Consider the following 20,869-nt stretch of genomic DNA (forward strand, 5'->3'; position numbering starts at 1 on the left):
GACCTCAGATTACATAGCAAAAACCTGCTGACAGCATCCATTTAAAGGTTCTGTTTGAATCCTGGCAAAGACATATACAAATAATGTAAATTAAATATATTGCGGTATCCAGTAAGCACAATTGCTCCTATTTTCTAAGTAGAGGTGATGGAAGGAAATTGGGGTTCTATTTTGGACCAGTTTTTTTAATTAAACCCTGATTTTTTTCAGATGTATAGAATATGACTGTGAAAATGCTCAGATTTGTGTGTATCGGGATGCTGTACCTTGTCCTGGGATGCAATGCTACAGGTAGAGGCACAATCAAACATATTTACATTTATCTATTACTCATTATCTACTTGAACAATGTTTACGTCATCTTCTACATTCAGGGAGGGGGATAGCGACCACATCTGTCCATACTGTAAGCAAGCAAGATTCACATGAAACCTGCCATATTAAAAATGCAATATGTGAGGAGGCAGAACAGAATAATATATAGTTTATTGGGGGAAAAAAATGGAATATCTTTCAATTTATTCATACAAATCCCTGCACATTCTGAGCTTAGTCCACTGGGCGGTCACACATAGTAGAAAAACTGTGATTCATTGAGTAGGACCGCCCACTGGACTCCTAAGCCCAGTGCGACCATTGAGTAGGACCGCCCACTGGACTCCTAAGCCCAGTGCGACCAATCAGCAAATGGCGTCTGTCTCCCCGCCTTTGGACATTAGATCAGGATATGAGCGCTGCGCTGACTTCCTGGACAACCCCTCTAAGATAAGGACCACAAAGATGACATGCTTTACTCAATTTTTCCACTTTTAGACACCCCCCACAAAAAAAGAGAAAAAATATGAAGTGGTTCCCATTGAAAACAGCTGGACCTGTATAAACATCAATTTGCCTCTTTTTCAGGAAATCTGTCAGCAGGTTTTCGCTATGTAAACTGAAGCCAGCATGCTGAAAGAGTAAAGGGGGCTTTACACGCAGCGATATCTCTAGCAATATCGCTAGCGAGCGTACCCGCCCCCGTTGTTTGTGCGTCACGGGCAAATCGCTGCCCGTGGCGCACTATATCGTTAGGAGCCGTCACACGGACTTACCTGCCTAGCGACGTCGCTGTGGCTGACGAACCACGTCCTTTCTAAGGGGGCGGTTCGTGCAGCTTCACTAAGCAGATGCCCAATAGAAGCGGAGGGGCGGAAATGAGCGGCCATAGCATCCCGCCCACCTCCTTCCTTCCTCATTGCCGGCGGCCACAGGTAAGCTGTAGTTCGTCGTTCCCGATGTGTGCTGCCTCGGGAACAACGAACAACCTGCGTCCTCAAGAAGCAACGATTTTTTGAAAACGAAGAATGTGTCAACGATGGATGGTTTCATGAGTATTTTCCATCGTTAATGGCCGCTCGTTGGTGTCACACGCAACAACGTCGCTAACGATGCCGGATGTGAGTCACGGAATCCGTGACCCCGGTGATATATCGTTGCGTGTAATGGGGCCTTTAACACACAAAATTCAGGGCTGCCTGTCTTGTCACAGTCTGATCTGATGTTTGTTTAAGCAGCAGGACTCTTATCATTGCAGGACTATAAGGTCACGTGCAAGGTAGTCCGGCACACCCCCTCTTGTGACATCTCACTGTCAATGTACAATATCTCTCTCAGCTCTGCTACATGGTTAAATCTAAAAATTGTAATTATGTTGGAATAGTTACACCCAGTAGTCTAAGTGATACATTATTGGATTCAGAATATCTTTCCCTACATCATGCTGCTCTCAGATCAGGTAGCAAAAACCTGCTGACAGATTCCCTTTAAGTTCTAGCCACTGACTATAAAGCTTATTTTTAATGATGATCTAACAGCATCATGTAGATCTATACTATTAGTTTGGCTCATTAAACCTATGGGATTGGTGGCCATGTTGAAGTCGTAAAAAATAAAAATAAAGATGCCTTCATGTAACACTAATGTGAAGATGGCCTAAGGCCAAGGCTAATCATTCATTTAGGTTTTTCTATAAAATCTCTAAATATCAAAATATTTTTTAGGCCACTTTTTTATTACGGTCCCTTTTATTTAAGCTGGGTTCACACATCCATGAGTCACGATCCAAGTAGGGACCACAATGATTGTTCTAGCTGTGGGTCGTCTGACCGAACTAAAAAGTTTTACAGTCATGTATGAGGTTGTTTAATTCAGAAAACCCATGGCCAGTCCATATATTGCCGTCAGTGCCATAGTTGGACCGAAAAACCCGGATCTGGGAAAGCCGCCGCACCCTTACGTTTTTAAGAATTAGTATGAAAAATCTTATTACAGTACTACTTTAAGGACACTTTTTTTTTTTTTTAAATCTTCTATCTTCAATTCAGGATTATCTAAGTTATGGCTATTACTATTTATTTTTTGTTTTACAGGGACCTGGTGCTATGAAGAAGAAGAATGTGGTGCGTGGATTATGTTGTAAATTCTGTCACATGATGGTCATATTTTGATAAATACCAATGTCCCATGCTTAGTAGTCCCTACATCAGCAGTTGCGAGGAGAGGCGGCACTTAGCACGCCCCCTACATCAGTTGCGGGGAGAGGTAGCGCGGTGTGCCCCTACATCAGCAGTTGCAGGGAGTGGCAGCGCTGTGTGCCCCTACATCAGCGGTGCGGTGTGCTCCTACGTCAGCAGTTGCAGGGAGAGGCAGCGCTGTGCATGCGCCTACGTCAGCAGTTGCAGGGAGAGGCGGCGCTGTGCGTGCGCCTACATCAGCAGCTGCAGGGAGAGGCGGCGCTGTACATGTGCCTACGTCAGCAGTTGCAGGGAGAGGCAGCGCTGTGCATGCGCCTACGTCAGCAGTTGCAGGGAGAGGCGGTGCTGTGCATGTGCCTACGTCAGCAGCTGCAGGGAGAGGCGGCGCTGTGCATGCGCCTATGACTTGCCCACCCCAGGGCCTTAAGTGACTCGGTGTCGGGCCGGACTAGTCCGGGGTAGTCAGCGGTGGCGGGGCCCGATTCCGTGACCCTGGCGGAGTCAATACAATGTGGCTGGTGGTATGGGGGAGATGATGATAATGTTTATTTAAGATTCGTGACTCTACCTGTGGTAATTTGCAGCTATGGAGCCGCCGCCGCTGCTGGAAGGGACCTCCGGGGCTGATGTTATGGCAGCTGAGGTGTTTCTTGCTCTCCACAGGTAGAGCGGATACCCCGAGGCAACCTTTTGGGTACTTGGTAAAGTCTATGGTGTTTGTTAACGAGGTGCAGGATAAACCAGACGACACAGGGCTTGCAGTCAAGATGTTTTACTCACTGTTCAGTCACTGCAGTAGATCGGTTACCCACGGAATGCCAGGATCCGCTGTCAGGGACCGCCGCCGATCCCAGATAGGTCAAGGGTCAGTCCCGGTGTACACCTCTTGTGTGTGTCCTTTTCTGACTGACTTCCTAGCCTTCAACTGTTTTAGCTGGTCTTGGCGTCCACCACAGGGCCTGTACAAAGAGGGCTGGCCGCAGTCTTATCTTGCTCTCTTCACCGGGGGTCTGTGGCGGGACGTGGCCCTGGGCGCTTGCAACGATCTCCCAGGCCTTCGGTTTTACTTTTGAGGAATTGTCCTTCTTCCCTCTGTCTAGGGACCGTCCCTGAATGCAGCCAGATCCCTCCACCCAATGTTGTCAGTGGAACAGGTCACGGGACAATTTGCCCTTCCGTGGCCCTGGAATCCTTTCTTTCTTTGGGTGTCACCTGGGCCTAACTAGACCCCAGGATCTCCACCAGGAACCTTCTTCCGTCTCTGTCCTTTCTCTCTCTGCTGTCCTCTCCTGACAGCCCACCTCCTCGCTCCTCAACTCCTTCTGACAGACTGCCTGACAGACTGACTAAACTTGAACTTCCTAGTTCCCTTTGTCTACTCTCTCTTTCGGACTCCTCCCACACACCCACTGACTAGGCCCCACCCACACCATTGGGACCAGCGATGGGACTTACGGCCCCATGAACTAAACAGCTATGGGGGTTGCTGCCACTATCCCTGACCCGGTGTATGCCTACCAATTGGTGTGTGTAAGTTTTGTCTGTACACCGGCAGTTGACCCCATTCTTACCCGGGATGAGATACCACACCTCTGGCTGAGGTGCAATATCTCCTGTGGCGACGGAAGCCTCAGGGGCGCCACACTCCCCCACAGCAAATTCCAGCACGTCCGCGGGCTGAAACAAAAATACAGTGGTGTTAACTGCAAAATTTTTGCATGCTAAAATAACAATAAACTTTTTATCCCTTTATGGGAGGCACTTTTTCTTGAACGTTGCACAACATTTTAAACAACTTTAGAGTCTTTGGTGCACTTTACTGTCCAAATGCACAACCTTTCTCGAGGTACATTCCTACCATAATTCTGGTAGGGGGCACAACTGGTGCAACTATATACAGGGTAGAGTCCTGGCCACGCATAGTCCAGTGGCCCACATGTCCATCAATATCATTTTCCTACGGAAGAGAAATAAACACAATATACATTTACACTTTGGCCACAAAAAGTCCAGTGGCCCGGTAAAACATAAACAGTGGGGGGGTAGGGACATCTTCAAAAAGCAAAAGAGGCAGAAGGGTTTTCAAGGGAGAGTGGCTTCTTCAAAAAGAACAAAGGGAAGGGGCTGAAGAGGGGCTATTTACAGGAAATGGCTGTTCATTTAGCAATCTTCGGGCTCATCTTCTGGCAGCACAAATGCCAATGCCAGGCTGGTTTGAGTCCCTTGACTGGTAATGCTCATACTAGGGCTGCGAGAAGAGGAGACTGGTACTGCATCCTCCCTGTGGACGTGCACATCTAGGGCGTACCACCCTCGGGTCCCCATTAAGCGGGTGTACTTGACCCGGTCGCCGATTTTGACGTCGCACCCTGGGTGGCCCTGATGCAGGTGCTCTTCTATGTCCCGGTGGGACACAAAGATGTCCTTGCCCAGTCCGGGCTCGCGTATAAAGCCCCAGCCTCTCTCTAAGTCAAAGTCTATAATTTGGCCCCTCCGGATTGGGCCGTGCTTGCTTCTCTTCGCCTTCCGCATTCTGGCCTTGTCAGCCATGTTGGCAGCTTCCTTCTTAGCCCAATTCGCCTCCCGGCGCTCTCGTTCCAACCTGAACTGCTCTGTCGCTGGCACACCAGGGTTGTGGCCGCTTCGGTCATTTCCGGCCGTAAGGGTACCGCCAGTCTACTCTCGTGGACCGGTGTGGCATCCCAATTTACTCCGGGGGAGACGGCACCGGGCTCCCCGGTGAGAGGGCTAGGCATGGGCCCCAGGAGGAAATCGGGGCTCTGCCGGCCAGGGGTCGTGCATCCGCTACCGGGTTCCGCGGCGGCAGCCCAGGCCTTTAGGCGTTCTGCGGCAGCATCTGGCTCACCAGCAGGGGGACTGGGTAGGAGCGCTGCGGGAGATCCCGTGTCCAGCTCGGCGGGGGTGATGTTTCCCTTACCCGGTCTGGTTGCAGCGGCCTGGGACTCCTGGCTCTCTGCTCCACTGGATGCCGCCTGGGGGTCGCCTGCGCACTCCGGTTCAGCGCCTTTCCCCGCCTGCCGCTCGGCCTCCTCTACGAGCTTCTGCAACCGGCGGGCCAGCTGCCTCATCTCCATCATCCGGTAGTTCATGCCTGGATCGGAGTCTTTCTCCCATGCCTCCCCGGGCGTACTGGGTCCTGAGCACTCTGCCATTGTGTTCCTTCAGCCTTCCCGGTTGCCGCTCGTGTCTGCTCTCGAGCGTTCATCCTCAACGCTCGGCTGCACCCTTCTCCACTCCAGAGGCGTGGCCGGGGGATAGACCACTCCCTGGCACCAGGCCGGCATCCAGCCCAATACGGACTGCATCCCTCCGCCCACTATCCAGTACATTCTGGCAGCTTCTTCTTCCTGCAAGCATCAGCAATAACTGCCAGACAGTCTGTTTCTTAGCATGCCATTCTTCAACACTCCCACAGGGCACAGATGGGGTGGAGCTTATCTTCGTGCTCTTTTTCAGGCACGCCCTTCTTTCCCGAGCTCAGCAGTTTTAATGGCGACGTCAGTTTTTCCACACAAGTGAAGCACAGTCTATTAAATACAGTTCTTTAAGGCACATGTCACCATGTTAACGGGTCTTGTTCAGATCCTGTTCGTGATGCCAGAAAGGTGACTCGCCCACCCCAGGGCCTTAGGTGACTCGGTGTCGGGCCGGAATAATCCGGGGTAGTCAGCGGTAGCGGGGCCTGATTCCATGACCCTGGCGGAGTCAATACAATGTGGCTGGCGGTATGGGGGAGATGATAATAATGTTTATTTAAGATTCGTGATGCCACCTGTGGTAATTGCAGCTATGGAGCCGCCGCCGTTGCTGGAAGGGACCTCCGGGGCTGATGTTATGGCAGCTGAGGTGTTTCTTGCTCTCCACAGGTAGAGCGGATACCCCGGGGCAACCTTTGGGTACTTGGTAAAGTCTATGATGTTTGTTAACGAGGTGCAGGATAAACCCAGGATAAACCAGACGACACAGGGCTTGCAGTCAAGATGTTTTACTCACTGTTCAGTCACTGCAGTAGACCGGTTACCCACGGAATGCCAGGATCCGCTGTCAGGATAGGTCAAGGGTCAGTCCCGGTGTACCCCTCTTGTGTGTGTCCTTTTCTGACTGACTTCCTAGCCTTCAACTGTTTTAGCTGGTCTTGGCCTCCACCACAGGGCTTGTACAAAGAGGAATTGTCTTTCTTCCCTCTGTCTAGGGACCGTCCCTGAATACAGCCAGATCCCTCCACCCAATGTTGTCAGTGGAACAGTTCACGGGACAATTTGCCCTTCCGTGGCCCTGGAATCCTTTCTTTCTTTGGGTGTCACCTGGGCCTAACTAGACCCCAGGATCTCAACCAGGAACCTCCTTCCGTCTCTGTCCTTTCTCTCTCTGCTGTTGTGGCGCCCTGTCTGTCGTCACAGATAACACTCAAACACCCCCACCCCCATCAGACAGGGACACCAGCCAAACAAAAGCCCTTGTTGCCTCCCTCCAGTGTCTGATGTCCACACCAGGTGGGGCAGAGCCAAGCGGTTGGCCCCACCCCACCGAGGAGTTCACAGGCCTGGAAGCGGGAAAAGTGTCAGAGTTTGGAGTTTGAAGTGAGAGCAGTGAGCACTTGGGTGTCTGGGTTTGTGGCCCAGACACTGACAGCAAGGTTGGCAGACGGTGGTGGCCGTCTGCAGGAGTGGTGAAGCAACGCGGAACCGTAGGACCGGGGGTCGGGCGTTGGCCCGCCGGTACCAACCGGGGAGCAGAGTGAAGCCAGCACACACAGGCAGGGCCATCGGACCCCGACCAGACTTGGAGCCGCCGACAATAGTCAAATCCGATTGTGACCGGAACCCCTAACAACCAAAGACCCGATAGAAGGCAACCGCCCACACCGTGAGGATATACAGCTACCGCCTAAGGCTAGAGATCCAAGGGTCAGCGCCTGCGGGCAAACGGGCTCCTCCGGCATCCATCCACCGGGGAGCGGACTACCGTTGGGGATCCATAGTAGTCAACTGAGTACATCAAGGTGCAGGGAAAGACAGCCGCCATCACCTGTCCTGGGAGAGACACTGCAGCCGGCTGCGGGACCCGTCCATCCAGCCGTTTAGTTTAGCAGAGATTCTGTCATTGACTGCCTGAGTGAGTACACCAGTGCCATCCGGCACCGCGCTGCGCTGCCCCTGCAATCCTGCACCCCAGCCATCCTGCCTCCCCGTCACATCACCGGGCCCCGGGACCACCGACCCCTACCCACGGAGGGGGAAAACATCCCAGCTGCTCCCTACCATCGCTCCCGGGATCCCCGTCGCCAGCAGCGGTGGTGCCCATCTTCACCACAACCCGTGGGTGGCGTCACGGACTAAATCCCCCAAACCAACCACCCCTTTCACTCACGGGCGAGGAGCACCGCTCGAGTCCCCGGATCCGGCCCACCGCTCGAGCCACCGAGCAGCCGCAGCAGCGCCGGACCCGAGCGTTGGCGAGCGACCAGCAGCGGCGGCGTCCTCCCCGCCCGCGACACAGTCCTCTCCTGACAGCCCACCTCCTTGCTCCTCTACTCCTTCTGACAGACTGCCTGACAGACTGACTAAACTTGAACTTCCTAGTTCCCTTTGTCTACTCTCTCTTTCTGACTCCTCCCACACACCCACTGACTAGGCCCCACCCACACCATTGGGACCAGTGATGGGACTTACGGCCCCATGAGCTAAACAGCTATGGGGGTTGCTGCCACTATCCCTGACCCGGTGTATGCCTACCAATTGGTGTGTGTAAGTTTTGTCTGTACACCGGCAGTTGACCCCATTCTTACCCGGGATGAGATACCACACCTCTGGCTGAGGTGCAATATCTCCTGTGGCGACGGAAGCCTCAGGGGCGCCACACCTACGTCAGCAGTTGCAGGGAGAGGCGGTGCTGTGCATACGCCTGCGTCAGTTGCATGGAGGGGCGGTGCTGCATGCGCCTGCGTCAGTTGCAGGGAGGGGCGGCGCTGCATGCGCCTGCATCAGTTGCAGAGAGACACGGCGCTGCATGTGCCTGCGTCAGTTGCAGGGAGGGGCGGCGTTGCGTGCGCCTACATCAGTTGCAGGGAGAGGCGGCGCTGTGTGCGCCTACGTCAGTTGCAGGGAGAGGCGGCGCTGTGTGCGCCTACATCACTTTCAAGGAGAGGCCGCGCTGCATGTGCCCTTACATCAGCTGCATGGAGAGGCGGCGCTGCGTGTGCTCCTACATCAGTTGCGGGGAGAGGCGGCGTTGAGTGTGCCCCTACATCAGTTGCATGGAGAGGCGGCGCAGTGTGTGCTCCTACATCAGCTGCCTGGAGAGGCGGCGCTGCGTGTGCTCCTACATCAGTTGCGGGGAGAGGCGGCGCTGCGTGTGCTCCTACTTCAGTTGCGGGGAGACGCGGCGCTGCGTGTGCTCCTACTTCAGTTGCGGAGAGAGGTGGTGCTGCGTGTACCCCTATATCAGTTGCAGGGAGAGGCGGCGCCTTGTTTTGATTGGCCGGCATCAGAGAAGAAAAAGCAAACATCCACATTGAAGATCTGTGGAATATGGCCACTTAGTTGAAGAGACTATTTGCACCTCTATTTCCAGAACTTTGGAAAAGAGGGGCACAGAAGAAAAAGAAAAACTGTTCCAGAAGCAGTAAAGTGGCAACAATTGGAAGAGATACTCAGCTTAAAACAAAAAAAAAAATCAGTGCAAAGCCCCTTTAAATTGCCAAAATTATATTTTTTAAACTTAAGAAATAATGTAACTGACTTTCTACATCTTGTGTTTATCAGATCCCTCTACATGGCCAGAGCATTTCGAATCTTGTGGGGGAAATTCTCAGTCGCCCATTAATATTGTCACCTCGCAAGTCCAAGTAAATCCGAATTTGGGACCTATTCAAATCTCCAGTTCTTCGTTTCCGTCCTCATTTGTTATAACCAACACTGGGCACACAGGTAACGTTGTCATTCCATGTTTTGTATAAAAATATGACCTAGGCTGGTTCACAAATGTTTCATGGTCCATACTTGGACCTGCTGTGGCTCAATTAACCCAAACTCAACAGCCTCATATATACATGTATGTTCATTTGAACATGAAACATAGATGTGTGTAGAGGCGTAACAGTCGCGGTCGCAGTGATCGCGACGGGGCCTGGAGTACAGGGGGCCAACCGGTCACAGCGCCTGTTTCAGCTGACTGTACGTCTGTGGTTGTGCATCCAGCTAAAATACATTGTAGCACAGAGACTCGTTGGGTCCCTGCACTACGATGTGCCGGCGAGGCTGTTAATATTCACTGCTTCCCAAACCCATAATCCAGGGTGTGGGGAGCAGAGAATATGCCGGCAGCTGACCACGCTGTAAGTGGACGCACAGTGACGTCATACGTTGCGCCGCTTAAACGCTGGTCAGTTGCGTCAAGCCATCATTGGAGAAGGACATCAAGGGAATGGGGGGAAGGTAAGTATAATCATATCTTTTTGTTTTTTTTTTACTGTGTGCAGCCCCAGGGGTATCATATATATGTCAGGATAGGGGCATAAACCAGGCTAGGGCCATTATGGGGACATATACCAGGATGTGAATATATAGCAGGATGGGCCATGATGGGGACATATGTACCAGGATAAAGTCATAATGGGGTCATACATCATTATGTGGCCATGATATGAACACATATACCAGGATGAGGCCATATATACCAGGATGGGGCCATATATACTAGGATGGGCCATGATGGGGACATATATACCAGGGTAAAACTATAATGGGGTCATACACCATTATGTGGCCATGATATGAACATATATACCAGGATGAGGCCATATATACCAGGATGGGCCATGGTGGGGACATATATACCAGGATGGGGCTATATATATATATCAGGATATAGCCATGATGAGGTCCTACACCAGAATGCGGGACATATTTACCAGGAAGTGGCCCAGAATAGGGAACATTAGTACACAATGGGGGTCAGTACTACACATGGGGGGGGGGGGCAACTCGTATGTCTTTTATAGGATTTAGAAGCCCCATACATCTGACCAACATGTAAGGGGGTCCAGGCTCAAACTTTGCACCAGGGCCCATCGGACTCTAGTTACGCCACTGGAAACCTGCAGCATTTTTACTGTCATTTTTGAAAATTGTGGCACAATGGTGTGAATGCTGCCTTAGCTTCCATACACTTACAGATAAGTAATGTGGATCCAAGAGGAGTGATACATTTTGATCAGATCATAGTAGGGTGTAGGTCCTACTAATCGAGGAGCCTGGAAATATAATTATTAATGGTTATCTAGATTCATTTTAATATAACTGTTGCTATACCTTTCTAAATTCACATATTTGCAAAATTAAAGGGAAACTGTCAGCAGGTTTTTGTCATGCAATCTGAGAGCAGCATGATGTAAGGGCAGAGACCCTGATTCCACTGATGTATCACTTACTGGACTGCTTGGTGTAGTTTTCATAAAATTCCTGTTTTCTCTACTGTAGATGCAGCAGTGACCAAATGCTGAGCTGTGTATAACCCCGCCCACCCCATTTGATTGGCAGCTTGCTCACATTGTACACATTAAGCTGCCAATTGGTGGTGGGAGCGGGGCTACACATTAGCTGGACTGCCTGGCACAGGACACCTAGTCCTTTTTTTGATAAACTCCTGCTGATAAAACACTGATTGTATTGAAACTACAGCAAGCTGCCGAACAAGTGACACATCCCTGGAATCAGGCTCTCAGCCCCTACATTAAACCTATCTGATGAAATAGCAAAAACCTGCTGGCATACTTCTTTTAAAGGGGTTCTCCAGTACCATGCATGTTAATATTAATGGGCGCATGATAATGTAATAAAACAAACTATTACTTACCCTCCTTATTGACACCGTCCCGCTACACTGCGCCACGCTGGTGTCCTTCCATCACCATACATTGGGGGGTGTCACTAAAATAATGCAATCATCGTCTGCAGCTTTTATATTTTGTCCAAATTGGCTTTTTTTACTCGAAAGGAATGTAAACGCTGCAGCCGATCAAGGACCGGAGTGTGGAGGGATGGAGCCAGTCTGGAAGGTGAATAAATATAGCTTTATGTATGCATGAGCTTTGAGATATATATATATATATATATATATATATATATATATATATATATATATATATATATATATATATATATATATATATATATATATATATATATAAAAGGATGGTTTTTTTTTATCTTAATAGGCACTGAGTAGTGAAAACAAAAAAAAAAAAAATATTATATATATATATATATATATATATATATATGTATATATACACACACACACATATATATATATATATATATATTTTTTTTTTTTTTGTTTTAACTACCCTCTGCCTATTAAGATAAAAAAAACAGTTTTATATATATATATATATATATATATATATTTATTTTTTTTTTTAACTACCCTGTGCCTATAAAGATAAAAAAACCTAATAATATATTTTATTTTTTTTTTATCTTAATAGGCACAGGGTAGTTAAAAAATAAAATAAATTTTTATATATATATATATATATATATATATATATATGTATATATATATATATATATATATAAACATTTATATATTTTTTTAATTTTTTTGTAACTACCCTGTGCCTATTACGATCAACCTGTGTAGTATTGGGGAATGTCTTTCAATTCTGATTGTGCTTTTCTCCCCTATAGTTGAGGTGGTCTTGAGTTCACAGCATGTTCTGAGCGGTGCTGGACTTGAAGATGACTATCTGCTGGCCGCATTTCACCTTCATTTTGGCAGCTCGCCATTTGCTGGTGTAGGGTCCGAGCATGTCATCAATGGACAAGCCTACCCGCTAGAGGTAAGTGATTCTACAGAGGATAATATATGGCTTATTATATTTCTTGAGTTAATATTTTCTATATCTCAAACACAATCTATCTATAGTATACCCTTATAAATGCCTCTATGCAAATCTTAAAGGGAATCTGTCAGCAGGTTTTTGCTATGTAATGTGAGAAAACCATAAAGTAAGGGCAGAGACCCCGATTCCAGTGATGTGTCACTTAGTTTACTGGGCGCAGCAGTTGAGAGAGAATCAGTTTTCTCTGCAGCAGAGCTTAGAATGCTGAGCCCTGTATAACCCCGCCCACATCACTAATTGGCCGCTCTGACAATGTACAATGTACACAAAGCTGCCAAGCAGTGGTAGGGGCTTGGTTGGACCAGGAAGCACATGACACCTATAGTGATAATCTCTTGCTGATAAAACACTGATTGTAGTCAAACCGGAAAGCACAGCCTAATAACCTAATACACCATTAGAATCAGGGTCTCTGTCCCTACATCATGCTGCTCTCATTATACACAAAATATGAGCACCTCAAGAGAGTTAACCCACTCTACAAGTGTAGATAGGAAACTGCAGATCATCAGAAATAAAAGGGTGAAAGAACTCCCAAATACATAGTAAACCTATAATGAAATGGAGTCACATGATCACCAAGATTTTACCAAAAAAATATATAAATCTTAATTAAATACACAGATGGAATAGATAACATACACAATTAAAAGTGCTTAGTGCAGGACAAGAGAAAATGATGGAGTGCCAATGCTGAGAACACATGCAAGGAGGGTTTAGACTATTGTACAGGCATCGGTAGTAAAATACACATATTGAAAGCAGGAAACGCAAGCTTGTCAGGATTAACTAACGTACCATATACCAGTGCCAATTTAACACTCACCATAGAGTCCCTCGCCCGCAATAAGCACCATCGCAACCCCAACGCACGTTTCGCATGGGCTTCCTCGGGGGCTTACTGCTCTCAGACTACATAACAAAAACCTGCTTATAGATTCTTTTTTAACTTTTTGCTGTACAACACACATAAACGATGTTGAACAAAGTAGAATTTAGATTTTGCAATTTCCAGTTTCCGTTACGTTTTCTTCCTGAACATTATATAATACCTATTTCGTGCCGCACTGTTGCTGTCCCTGTATATGTAATTTTTTTTTTCTTTTTTAGATTCATTTTGTCTTTTATAATACAAAATATGATAACTTATCGGATGCAAGAGAACAACCAGATGGCCTGGCTGTGGTCGGAGTACATTTTGAAGTAAGGACTACTTAATCTTATTCACATATCTAATATATAAAGCTGTATGTGTGTGTGTGTGTGTGTGTGTGTGTGTGTGTGTGTGTGTGTGTGTGTGTGTGTGTGTGTGTGTGTGTGTGTCTGCTAAAGGAATCTGCACGTCGCATTTACAATCATGAAATTTTGCACAGATGCCCCATATGACTCAGGGAATGTCATAGACTATGTTTTGACGAGGAAATTTAACACCACACTTTGCAGTTACTCTTCAGAAAACCTGCCTCCATTAAAGTTAATGTTGCTGGGAACTACAGGTCATTTATGTTTAATCTCTTTTTTATTGAAAAATTAAGGTTGGTTACAATAAGCAGGGCTGCAGACCAAGGCAAACCCCCAAATAGAGACAAATAAAAAAAAAAAAAACAAGAATGCAATGAAACATGAAAGGCTTTGCATGGTTGCAGCCATATACAGTTTGTTACAATAAAGAACATTTAAGAACATTTATATCATTCTGTCTTGAACCATTATAAAAGTATAAAATCAATAAACTATACCATAAACAGCAAAGATTTACCATTCATACCATAGAGGCACATAATGGTCAGTCGAAGGAAAAGAAATAAAGAGAGAAAGAAAGAGGGAAGTAGACAAAGTGAATGATGACGGGGAACAGGATCATGGGGAAGGGCAAGAAAGGGCCGGGAATAACTAGCAGGAAAAATCTAGGTAGAGTCTCAACTCGCCCCAAAGAGGGACCTGAAGTCCGGAGAATCCAATACAGGTCATTTATATAAGCTGTGATTGGTTCCTATAGGAACAAAGGACATTCTTGGTATAAGAAGCTTATGTGTGAGGTAATATGATTTCTGTGGGGAGACTGATATAGATAGACAGAGAGACAGATGGGAAAGAGACAGACAGATGGGAAAGAGAGAGACAGACTGGCAAAGAGACAGACGGGCAAAGAGAAAGACGGGCAAAAAGACCGACCTGGAAAGAGACCGACCTGGAAAGAGACAAACGTGAGACGAGACAGACAAGGAAAGAGACAAACAGAGACATGCAACAGGGAAAGAGACAGACAGCAAAAGAGACACACAGCGAGACAGGGAAAAACACAGGGAAAGAGACAGATGGGATAAGAGACAGACGGGGAAAGAGACAGACGGGGAAAGAGACAGACGGGGAAAGAGACAGACGGGGAAAGAGACAGACGGGGAAAGAGACAGAAGGGGACAGAGACAGAAGGGGAAAGAGACAGACTGGGAAAGAGATGAGGAAAGAGACTGACAAACAGACAGACACAGAGATAGAGAGAGACAGAGACACAGACACACAGAGATAGAATGAGACAGACAGAATGATACCGAGACAGACAGAGAGATAGAGACAAACAGACATGGATAGAGACAGACAGAGAGACAGTTACTATCCTGGGCAACGCCGGGTACTATAGCTAGTTTAATATAAGAGAAAGAAATAACAAATTAATTACAAAATGGCAAATGTTATTTTAAAGTGGATTTATGCCCTCGAAGGTTCTCCGGAAATGAAGTGGAGTGAAGCTGCTAGGAGACAAATTGGCTCTCAACTTTCTGAACAAAAAGGGTCTCCGCAGTTGGACCATCTCAATCGGAGATTAATGGCAGATGTTATCAATATACCATAACTCCTGTGCTGAAACGGCCCATTTAAATCGGCTTTCCCAAAATTGAGAGTTATCCCTTATTCTTAGGAAAGTGTATAAGTTACTGATTGCTGGGAGTCTGACCGCTGAAATCCTCTGATCTCCCGACCTGGGCTCTTGAATGGAGTAAACCTTCACCTTCACTCCATTTCATTGTCGGAGACTGCTGGAAAAAGCTTCAAACGTTGGGGTCCTAGCGTTTGGACCCACAAAACATCAGCCATTGTGGGAATACCTCTTTAAGTAAAATTGTATTTCAGTAATGGGTTTCAGTTCACCCCTTTAAAGATTTTGAATGACAAATGTGTTTTATCACCATTTTCATTCTCAAATTAATATTTCAGATTGGTTACGAAAATTATGTTCTTAACGGTTTAATCAGTGCTCTTCCTGAAGTTGCCCACAAAGGTAAGTTAAATTTAATTTACCAATAAGTTTGTTGTCAAACAGTTTAAAGGGGCTGTCAAATTAAAATTGGGGAGCTTTTTTACCTGTTAGAAGATGGTGCAGCAGGTTGGACGCCCAACTTCCACTCCCAACTTCCACTTCCTGGAGCTGCTAGAAAGTGTTGGGTGCAAAGCTCTGCAGTTGCATAGAGAATGAATGGAGCTTAGGTTGCACATGTGCACTGCAAGAATGAAGCGGCAGGGATGAAAGTTCCCTATTCTGCAGATAGGTGCGGGTCCCAGAGGTAAAACTCCACCAATCAAAAAGTTATTGTAGCGCCCCTGAACCCATCAGGGCACTACAAGGTACTGCATCCTGTCAAAGATGCAGGGCCTACCCCCAGGGACCTGGAAGACCATGGTTGGTAACATCAAAACACATAAACATCCCAAGTTTCCCTCTCCCAATTAGTGGTGACTGACTAGTTTGGGACCCAATGGATGGCCACCCAGGGGTGGAGCCGATCCAGTCCACTAGACAACAACCAGGTGGGAGGGGATAATAGTAAGACAGTAGAGAGTCTGTAGGGACAGTTGAAGGAGACGGACGTGTCTTCAGATGGGGTCATGTAGCAGTGACCTAGATGGTGAAGGAGAGTGGTTGCCAGGGAGGGTATGACGAGGTACCCCTGGAATCATAGCACCGACGGGGCACAGGGCCCTAGGTCAGGCGAACGCTTCAGGCTGCCTGACAAATACCTGCACAGTGAGGGGACCATCCAGGACCTCACTGACCCAAGAATCCGGGGGCACCAGTAGTAACGAGAGAGCCAGGGACCGGAACAGACCACCGACCCTACAGGGTTCACATTGCCCGCTGCACAGACTAGAGACTGAATGATAAACCCCAGATGCTCCAGGGCACGGGGTTCCTCCAACCAGGGAGAGGTGCAGGGGAAAGAAGCCACCAGGTTACCACACCGGTACTGGAACTAAAGGGACCAGGGGTCGAAACCAGCCGTCCTCAGTGGAGCAGCATTACCACCACTGTGAGTAAACACCAGTTACACTGCATTCCCATTGTGTGGTCTCCCTTCTTTTCATGCCGAACACCATCATCAACCCCCTGGGGTCCCAGCCTTACTTGTGGAGGGCCCAACATCCAAGCTGCCATCACCATCACCACCAGCCCCAGTGGCAATAGACTATGCAGTGGCGGTTCCATAACCGCAACTCGCAAGTGGCATCACGACATAAACTCTATGATCTCCCATGTATATAACCCCTTTTCAAGCGACCCCCAGGGTCACAGAATCGGGCATCGGCCATTACACACCTGTGACACAGCATTTCTGTACATACATGGCCTGGGATCGAGTACCCCATAGCCCTGGGTGGCTCATTTATACCCATTAGAGGACAGTGCAGCAGGTTGGACGCCCAACTTCCACTCCATTCCTGGAGCTCCTAGAAAGCTCTGCAGATGGATAGAGAATGAATGCAGCACAGGTTGCACATGTGCACTGCAAGAATGAAGCGTCAGGGATGAAAGTTCCCTATTTTGCTGATAAATGCGGGTCCCAGTGTTTGAACCCCACTAATCATCAAGTTATCACCTATTCTGCAGATAGAACTTGTTTTAACTGGCCTATCCCTCTTAATTTTTAAGCAATAGGAACTCAGATAAAGCATTGTTTCTGGATCTGGAATATTCTGTTCCAAATAGTTTCACCCAATTTAAAAGCATTCCCATGAAGGCAATCCCCCATATTACAGCATATAGGCAACATAGGGTGACTAGGGAGAAGAGGGTCTTCCAAGGAGGCCAGACTCTTTAATATTGTATGGAAAACTGCTCTATTTTTATATTTATCCCAATCTTGTGGATACGACAGTTTTTATATTACATACAGTCAGGGCCAGAAATATTTGGACAGTGACACAAGTTTTGTTATTTTAGCTGTTTACAAAAACATGTTCAGAAATACAATTATATATATAATATGGGCTGAAAGTGCACACTCCCAGCTGCAATATGAGAGTTTTCACATCCAAATCGGAGAAAGGGTTTAGGAATCATAGCTCTGTAATGCATAGCCTCCTCTTTTTCAAGGGACCAAAAGTAATTGGACAAGGGACTCTAAGGGCTGCAATTAACTCTGAAGGCGTCTCCCTCGTTAACCTGTAATCAATGAAGTAGTTAAAAGGTCTGGGGTTGATTACAGGTGTGTGGTTTTGCATTTGGAAGCTGTTGCTGTGACCAGACAACATGCGGTCTAAGGAACTCTCAATTGAGGTGAAGCAGAACATCCTGAGGCTGAAAAAAAAGAAAAAATCCATCAGAGAGATAGCAGACATGCTTGGAGTAGCAAAATCAACAGTCGGGTACATTCTGAGAAAAAAGGAATTGACTGGTGAGCTTGGGAACTCAAAAAGGCCTGGGCGTCCACGGATGACAACAGTGGTGGATGATCGCCGCATACTTTCTTTGGTGAAGAAGAACCCGTTCATAACATCAACTGAAGTCCAGAACACTCTCAGTGATGTAGGTTTATCTGTCTCTAAGTCAACAGTAAAGAGAAGACTCCATGAAAGTAAATACAAAGGGTTCACATCTAGATGCAAACCATTCATCAATTCCAAAAATAGACAGGCCAGAGTTAAATTTGCTGAAAAACACCTCATGAAGCCAGCTCAGTTCTGGAAAAGTATTCTAAGGACAGATGAGACAAAGATCAACCTGTACCAGAATGATGGGAAGAAAAAAGTTTGGAGAAGAAAGGGAACGGCACATGATCCAAGGCACACCACATCCTCTGTAAAACATGGTGGAGGCAACGTGATGGCATGGGCATGCATGGCTTTCAATGGCACTAGGTCACTTGTGTTTATTGATGACATAACAGCAGACAAGAGTAGCCGGATGAATTCTGAAGTGTACCGGGATATACTTTTAGTCCAGATTCAGCCAAATGCCGCAAAGTTGATCGGACGGCGCTTCATAGTACAGATGGACAATGACCCTAAGCATACAGCCAAAGCTACCCAAGAGTTCATGAGTGCAAAAAAGTGGAACATTATGTAATGGCCAAGTCAATCACCAGATCTTAACCCAATTGAGCATGCATTTCACTTGCTCAAATCCAGACTTAAGACGGAAAGACTCACAAACAAGCAAGACCTGAAGGCTGCGGCTGTAAAGGCCTGGCAAAGCATTAAGAAGGAGGAAACCCAGCGTTTGGTGATGTCCATGGGTTCCAGACTTAAGGCAGTGATTGCCTCCAAAGGATTCGCAACAAAATATTGAAAATAAAAATATTTTGTTTGGGTTTGGTTTATTTGTCCAATTACTTTTGACCTCCTAAAATGTGGAGTGTTTGTAAAGAAATGTGTACAATTCCTACAATTTCTATCAGATATTTTTGTTCAAACCTTCAAATTAAACGTTACAATCTGCACTTGAATTCTGTTGTAGAGGTTTCATTTCAAATCCAATGTGGTGGCATGCAGAGCCCAACTCGCGAAAATTGTGTCACTGTCCAAATATTTCTGGACCTAACTGTAGATGCCTGAGAAGTTGCTCTGGCATACAATATACGAGGGGTTGCTGATAAGTCTTTGGCTTTACCCAGAAAGAAACGAGATAGGATGATGAAACTCTACATTTATTCCACATACTCTCCACTGATGTCAGCACACTTCTTACATCGGTATTCCAAGTTCTGTAAGCCTAGTAAAAAGAAGGATTTAGTTTGTGCCTCAAACCAGGCATCCGTAGCAGCCATGGCATCAGAAATGGTGTGAAATTTGGTACCCTTGAGGTGTTTCTTCAGGTTTGGAAACAGATGATAGTCGGAGGGAGCTAGATCTGGTGAATAAGGTGGGTGGTTAAACAGCTGGAAGCCCAGCTCTGCCAGTTTTGCCGTGGTTGCTTGTGCAGGAACAAGATTCCTTTGGACAGCGTGCCGCGCCTTTTGGCCTTTCAGAGCTGCCTTCAATTAGGCCAGAAGTTTAATGTAATACCTTCCATTGATGGTGGAACCCTCTTGAAGGTAGTCCACTAGCAGCACGCCCTCCTTATCCCAGAGCACAGACACCATCCCCTTAGTGGCTGATTTTTTTAACTCTGAGCTTCTTTGGACGAGGAGAACCACTGTGCCTACACTCGTTTGACTGATTCTTGTTTTCGGGGTCATACAAATAAATCCAGGTCTCATCCATAGTGACCGATCGATCCAGGAAGTTCTTATCAGTCCGGAAACACTGACAAATGGACCGGGAAGTTTTCACTCGCTGCTTCTCTGATCTGTTGTCAAACATTTGGGGACCCACTTTGCAGATCGCTTCCTCATGTCCAAATGTTCATGGATAATGACACAAACACGTTCACGGGAAATCCCCATGATGTCTGCTATTGCTTTAGCTGAAATTCGTGGATTCTACAGTATGAGGTTGTGCACAGCATCGACGATCTCCGGAACAACCACCACTCTCGGGCATCCAGGACGTTCCTCATCATTGGTGCTTAAGTGGCCCATTTTAAATTTGGCAACCCAGTTCTTAACTGTGAATATGAAGGGCATTGATCCCCCAATGTTTGCGACATATCACCATGAATATCCTTTGTGGATTTTCCTTGCAGAAACAAGAATTTTATCGCTCCTCTGCTCTCAGTTGCTGTGAATATCGCATTAGACTCCGCCATTTTGTTTTCCCGCGTGCGTAGAACACTATTGCCATAAGCAACAAACACAAAATTTTGAAAACATATATTAGACACATAAGGCTTTCATGTGAAGTAACATTTGTTACCATAGAAACAAAAAAAGATCACAAAGCCAAAGACTTATCAGCAGCCCCGTGTATAATGCCACATGCAGATCACCCTCATAGCTCATAGGACTGGGGTTTGTCAGTGATGGGAAAAGTGAGAAGAGTGTGAGACATTTAGTATGTATGCACATTAAAAATTAATGGCTTTTGGGGGATTTTATCACAAAAAATTCCCCTAAGCGTTTCCCAAAACCTCCCTCTGAATATGAGCGTTATGGAGCAGGAGGACTTGAGCAGATTGATTTATATAGTGTAGAGGAAAAAGATTCAATATCAATTGAATATTATTCACTTTCATCTCTTAGTGGCAATCCGCCAGCAGGTTTTTGCTATGTAA

At 46.9% G+C, this 20,869-nt stretch overlaps 1 protein-coding gene across 1 annotated transcript in view; it reads left to right on the forward strand.

Annotated features, from left to right (window-relative positions):
- Positions 1–209: 209 nt before the first annotated feature.
- Positions 210–20,869, forward strand: part of LOC142250647 (carbonic anhydrase 7-like) — a 30,364-nt gene continuing 9,704 nt past the window's right edge. The window contains exons 1-6 of the mRNA XM_075322832.1: positions 210–291; positions 2,409–2,438; positions 9,299–9,463; positions 12,227–12,378; positions 13,552–13,644; positions 15,658–15,721. Of these exons, the coding sequence (XP_075178947.1) occupies positions 222–291; positions 2,409–2,438; positions 9,299–9,463; positions 12,227–12,378; positions 13,552–13,644; positions 15,658–15,721 (574 nt within the window). The 5' untranslated portion in view covers positions 210–221. The remainder of the gene's footprint in view (positions 292–2,408; positions 2,439–9,298; positions 9,464–12,226; positions 12,379–13,551; positions 13,645–15,657; positions 15,722–20,869) is intronic.

Source organism: Anomaloglossus baeobatrachus, chromosome 9 (genome assembly GCF_048569485.1).
Source record: "Anomaloglossus baeobatrachus isolate aAnoBae1 chromosome 9, aAnoBae1.hap1, whole genome shotgun sequence".
NCBI classification, from domain to species: domain Eukaryota; kingdom Metazoa; phylum Chordata; class Amphibia; order Anura; family Aromobatidae; genus Anomaloglossus; species Anomaloglossus baeobatrachus.